At 57.5% G+C, this 2,771-nt stretch overlaps 1 protein-coding gene across 3 annotated transcripts in view; it reads right to left on the bottom strand.

Moving 5' to 3' along the window:
- Positions 1-1,295: 1,295 nt before the first annotated feature.
- Positions 1,296-2,771, bottom strand: part of ASIC1 (acid sensing ion channel subunit 1) — a 23,935-nt gene continuing 22,459 nt past the window's right edge. For 2 of the 3 annotated variants that reach the window (XM_007452283.1, XM_007452282.1), the window contains 2 exons: positions 2,651-2,755; positions 2,390-2,494 (listed from right to left, as the gene is read on the bottom strand). In XM_007452283.1, the coding sequence (XP_007452345.1) occupies positions 2,390-2,494; positions 2,651-2,755 (210 nt within the window). Of the gene's footprint in view, positions 2,495-2,650; positions 2,756-2,771 lie in introns of all 3 variants that reach the window. The other variant, XM_007452281.1, reaches the window with a different exon arrangement.

Here is a 2,771-nt window from a genome sequence, read left to right as displayed (position 1 = left end):
CCCTGCGCAGTGGTTCAAACCATTCCTGGTGTGATGGTCAGCCTGTCCCATCCCCGGAAGACCAGAGTATCCCTGCTCCCGCCTCCTTACTCCTGCCCTGATTGTTTGGCCCCAAGCCAAGCTCAGCTCTAAGCACTTAGTGGGAAGGCCTAAATACTATTCAAATAAGAGAAGAATGAGGGCTTCCCTGGTGGCGCAGTGGTTGAGAGTCCCCCTGCCTATGCAGGGGACACGGGTTCGTGCCCCGGTCCGGGAAGATCCCACATGCCGCGGAGCGGCTGGGCCCGTGAGCCATGGCCGCTGAGCCTGCGCATCCGGAGCCTGTGCTCCGCAACGCGAGAGGCCACAACAGTGAGAGGCCCGCGTACCGCAAAAAAAATAAATAAATAATAGAGAGAGAGAGAAGAATGACACTGAAGAGGAGATAGTTAAAACCCAGTTTATTAGACCAGAGGCATGCGTCACCCATAGCCCTGCCTGCTGTTCTCCATCCGGAGCGCACCCTTTGGCCTTGCTCCTGCTTCCCTCTGGAGAAGTCTGATCTCTATCCTAGGAGCCAAGAATTCCCAAGGATCCTATATCCTCACTCTCCAACTGCAGGCCAATGCACAGGTGACCTGCCACAGGTCTTGGTTCTGGGGTTGGAGACTGAGACAGCTGGGCAGAGAAGGCCTGTGAAGGGCAGGGCTCTGGCCTGGGAGGAATGCCTGGTGGAGGGGGCATGGCAGGTACTCTACCTCACTGGTTTCTCTTTAAGGTAGGAAGGGAGGGACAGAATGGCAGAGCTTTCAACTTCCCCTCTAGGCCTGTCTCTTTCTTCCCACTACCAGACTGTACCTTACCAGAAAATATAAGTGGTGGGCTTGGGTATTAGGTGAGCAAAGAGGCCTGGGCATCCAGAAGGAGGCAAAGGCCACTGACTGAAGACCTCCGCCTCTGCCTGTCAGCACCCCGCTGCTTCAGCTGCAGAAGTCATCAACCCACAGCTCCCTCTGTCTCTGCAGATCTCAATCCCATGGGTAGGGGCTCTCTCTGGAGCAACCCCCTTCCATGGGGAGGCCACGGTCAGCTAGGCAAAGGGCATTGGGGTGGGTGAAGCAGGGGTGGGAATGTTAAGGCTGCAGGGAGGGCAAAGGGTACCCAGGTTGGGGAGAGAAGGTGAGGCCAGAAAGAGGCAGAGCTTGTAATTCACAGCTTCCTTTATGTCGCCACCGAGACAGTGCGAAGGTTACAATGCGCGTGTCGTCTCCTTGTGCTTCTTAGAGGGATGTGTGTACACAGTACAGACACCAGGGGAGAATCCAACTCTTTACACAGGCAAAGGCATTCAGAGACCGAGGAGGGGGTGGAAACACAGAAGGGCAGCTTGGGGCGGGAGGGTGGTTCTTAGAGACGAGAGGGGATGAAGCAGAGACAGGGGAAAGTATATACAGAGATGTAGCAATATAGAGTCTGTATCATATAGAAATAGAAAATGCGGATGAAGTTGTTGAGAGAAGCAAATGACGTTTCGGGAGAGGACTTGGGACAGTTCCATAAGAAAATTTATGGATGTGGCCCTCTGCAGGGGCCCCTGGGAGAGGGACCAGTGAGGTTAGGCACCAGTGCCCCTCTCCCTGAGCTGGAAGCCAACCAGCTGAATCTTTTATGGGATGGCAGAGGAGGGCCGCCTCTTGGGACTTCTCTCCAGCAGCTCTGGGTGGGGCTGACCTTGTAGGTACCAGGATGTGGCCCTGCAGCACCAGGGCCACAGCTTGTTCCCAGGGCCACTTCGTCAGGGGATTCCCCACCCCTGCTTCCCTAGAGACTTCACACTGTGTGAGGTGGTGGGGAGGGAACAGACGCGACTCGGGCTCCTGCCTGGAGACTTGGGGTTGGGAGCGGTCACTGGGCTGAGAGGGTCTCTTAAGGCTGGGGAAGCCCCCCCTACTAGCCCTCCCCTTCAAGGTACATTCTCTGGTGTGGGGCCAAATTCCAGACCCCGAGGATCCCCTCCACCCCCCACTGGGAGGGGGCTTTGGTGACTGGTGGCAGCAAAATGTAGGTGGACACTCAGATGACAGACAGCCAGACAGACAGAATTCAGGCTGGGAGCTGTGGGAGGCAGCATGGAGCAGAGAGGGGCAGCCTGAGGTCACTCGCCCCGTTCTCTCTTTTTAGTTTCTGTTTTAGATTAGTTTTGTTAAAAAAAAAAAAAAGAATGGGATAGAGGCAGGGAGAGGACTCAACGGTCAAGACTCCTTCCTCACCACAGGCAAGAGGAAAGGACCGCCCAGGAGTGGGGGGCTGCCTTGGAGCGGGGAGTGAGTCCCCAGGGCGGGGCAGCTGGGGGCCCCCTTGCTCTCCTAGCCCTCCCCATCTAGGCCTTTGGTACAGCGGCCTGCGGGGCTCAGCAGGTAAAGTCCTCAAAAGTGCCTCGGGCCGGATGGTGAGGTAGGATGTTGGCAGCATACGTCATCCCGGCAGGATGGCCCCGGAGGCTCTCACACGGGTTCTGGGGGAACGGCACAGGACAGGCACTGGTTATCGTAAGGGCCACCGGTGCCGCTGGGGAATGGGGGAGGCAAAGGAGAAAAGGTGGCAAGGGGGTGGTCCTGGGGTGGTCGGGGAAGGGATGGGGCGGGAGGGCGCCCCTCTCTCGCTCCCTCACGTGTCTTTTGACGTCATCCAGGCTGAGGGCCACGCCCTTGTCCGCGCTGCTCCGTTTGGCCTCCTTCTGGCACTTCCCTCGCCTGCACAGCTTGTGTTTTATCACCTGGAAGGGAAGAGCG

The sequence above is a fragment of the Lipotes vexillifer genome, unplaced genomic scaffold, assembly GCF_000442215.2.
Source record: "Lipotes vexillifer unplaced genomic scaffold, Lipotes_vexillifer_v1.1 scaffold422, whole genome shotgun sequence".
Lineage (NCBI taxonomy): Eukaryota > Metazoa > Chordata > Mammalia > Artiodactyla > Lipotidae > Lipotes > Lipotes vexillifer.
The sequence above is the reverse complement of the archived record's forward strand: the minus strand, read 5'-3'. Positions and strand labels throughout refer to the sequence as shown.